At 24.4% G+C, this 2,226-nt stretch overlaps 1 protein-coding gene across 1 annotated transcript, besides 7 other annotated features; it reads left to right on the top strand.

The window, feature by feature from the left end:
• Window positions 1-343: a repeat region.
• A 9-nt stretch (window positions 344-352) lies between these two features.
• Window positions 353-459: a sequence feature (AT_rich).
• A 137-nt stretch (window positions 460-596) lies between these two features.
• EDI_099550 (60S ribosomal protein L8, putative) lies at window positions 597-1,370 on the top strand (the record flags this gene model as incomplete). The annotated part of the gene is made up of 1 exon (XM_001740453.1): window positions 597-1,370. The coding sequence occupies one exon, from the start codon at window positions 597-599 to the stop codon at window positions 1,368-1,370; it is 774 nt and encodes a 257-aa protein (XP_001740505.1).
• Window positions 1,371-1,380: 10 nt separating this feature from the next.
• Window positions 1,381-1,503: a sequence feature (AT_rich).
• Window positions 1,504-1,597: 94 nt separating this feature from the next.
• Window positions 1,598-1,717: a microsatellite.
• A 2-nt stretch (window positions 1,718-1,719) lies between these two features.
• Window positions 1,720-1,874: a microsatellite.
• Window positions 1,804-1,997: a microsatellite.
• Window positions 1,898-2,059: a microsatellite.
• Between the last annotated feature and the right edge of the window lie 167 nt (window positions 2,060-2,226).

The following is a 2,226-nucleotide window of genomic DNA, read 5'->3' as shown; positions in this document are numbered from 1 at the left end:
TTTCATGTTTTAAGAAGAATATATCATTATCATTATATTATTATGATTAATTTCAATTTTAACATCAACCATAACAACAGATAGTTTTTCATTGATAATACATGTATGTTATCGAATATACATGTATTCTAATAAGTAATTAATACTATATCTTTATAAATAAATGCACATTTAATATAAATGATATTCAATCAATATAAATAATAAACACTGATATTCTTACAATATTAACTAAGATGTATTCTAACTAATAGTAATATCATAATCAAATGTAACTAGTGATTCAAAACATGGAAATGTTTTATGGTTCTGTGTGGAGTTTCTGACGTGCCAATTCGAATCTCGAAAAATGATTATTTTAAATAAAAGGAAATAAAATAATTAAATAACACTTTTATAAAATAATTAATTATTTATATCAAAAAAAAATTTAATTAATTTTATAAAACATATTATTATGAATTGAATAAAATGTTTTTTCACGAATTGAATCAAAATGAATAAAAACTATAAAATGCTATTAAGAAATAATAAAAAAACTAAAATCGAACCCTCAATAATGAACTTACAAAGGAACTAAAAAGGGTTGTTAGTCGATGGGAAGAAGAACACTCAGTCAAAGAAAAGGAAGAGGATCCATCTTCAAATCAAGAAGTCATCACAAATTGGGTGTTGCTCAACATCGTGCCATTGACTTCTTTGAAAGACACTCAACAGTTAGAGGATTAGTTAAATCAATTGAACATGATCCAGGAAGAGGAGCTCCTCTTGCTAGAGTTGTTTTCAGAAATCCAAGACAATATGGACTTGATAAAGAATTATTCATTTGTGCTGAAGGATTATATTCAGGACAATACATTTATTGCGGAAGCAAAGCATCCCTTCACATTGGAAATGTTCTTCCAATTGGACAATGCCCAGAAGGTACCGTTGTTTGTAATGTTGAATCTAAACCAGGAGACAGAGGAATTATTGCAAGAGCATCAGGAAATTATGCTACTGTTATTTCACATAATGCTGATAATGAAACTACTCGTATTAGACTTCCATCTGGAGCTAAAAAGACCTTAAAATCAAATTGCAGAGCTATGGTTGGTATTATTGCAGGTGGAGGAAGAACTGAAAAACCAATTCTTAAGGCTGGTGTTGCTTATCGTATGTATAAGGCTAAAAGAACTACATGGCCAAGAGTTAGAGGTGTTGCTATGAATCCAGTTGACCATCCACATGGAGGAGGAAACCATCAACATGTTGGACATCCAACTACTCTTAAGAGATCATCACCACCAGGACAAAAAGCTGGTAAAGTTGCTGCTAGAAGAACTGGTCTTATTAGAGGAGGTAATAAAGAAGGAGCCGCTGATAATTAAACAATTTGACTTTTTATTTATTTGTTTTTTATTATTAAAAAAATTTTATTGTTTTATAAAACTTAAAGTATTTATAATTTTTTTTAATTGCAAATATAATAATTCTTCTTATAGAGTTATTATAATTTATTTACAACTTCTGTATTTTCAAACAAAGTGAGTTTTTGTTACCTTATATTTAATAAGTGATGAACTATTAGTGAATGTTTATTATTCTGTTATCTTATTTTATTCTTTATTTATTTAGTTATCTATTGTATTGATTTTATTATTCATTATATTTGATTTGTTATTTTATTTACTCATTAATTTCATTTTATGTTTATTATTTTATTTACATTATTTATAAATTATTAAATTCAGTTTTATTGATATTTTCAATTAATTATTATCATTTTTTTTTATATTTGTTATCATTTCTTCATTGATCATCTTTTTTCTATTTTATTCATTTCTTATTTTCATTTCCTATTCATTTCTTCTTTATTTTATATTTATCTTTATATATTTTAAATACCATCCAACAGTTTCATTGTTAATATTATCATTATTTCATTCATTTTTATTCATTATTTCTTTTATTTTATCATTCATTATTCTTGATTCTTTATTATTTAAATTGATTCTTTATATCAAATATTTATGATATTATTTATCTGCTATTTTCATTTTATATTTATTATTTATTTAAATCTAATAATGAATAAAATGATGTTATTATCATTATCACATGATGATAATCAATAAACGAATTAATACAAATACATTTCAATCACATTATCAACTATAATATATTTCATTTTGTTGTTATTATTTTTATTCATTTTATCTTTTGATTTATTCTCTCCTTACATCT

This window comes from Entamoeba dispar, genomic scaffold (genome assembly GCF_000209125.1).
Source record: "Entamoeba dispar SAW760 scf_1105229462947 genomic scaffold, whole genome shotgun sequence".
Taxonomy (NCBI): Eukaryota; Evosea; order Mastigamoebida; family Endamoebidae; genus Entamoeba; species Entamoeba dispar.
Note: the sequence above shows the minus strand (reverse complement) of the source record. Positions and strands in the feature narration are given on the sequence as shown.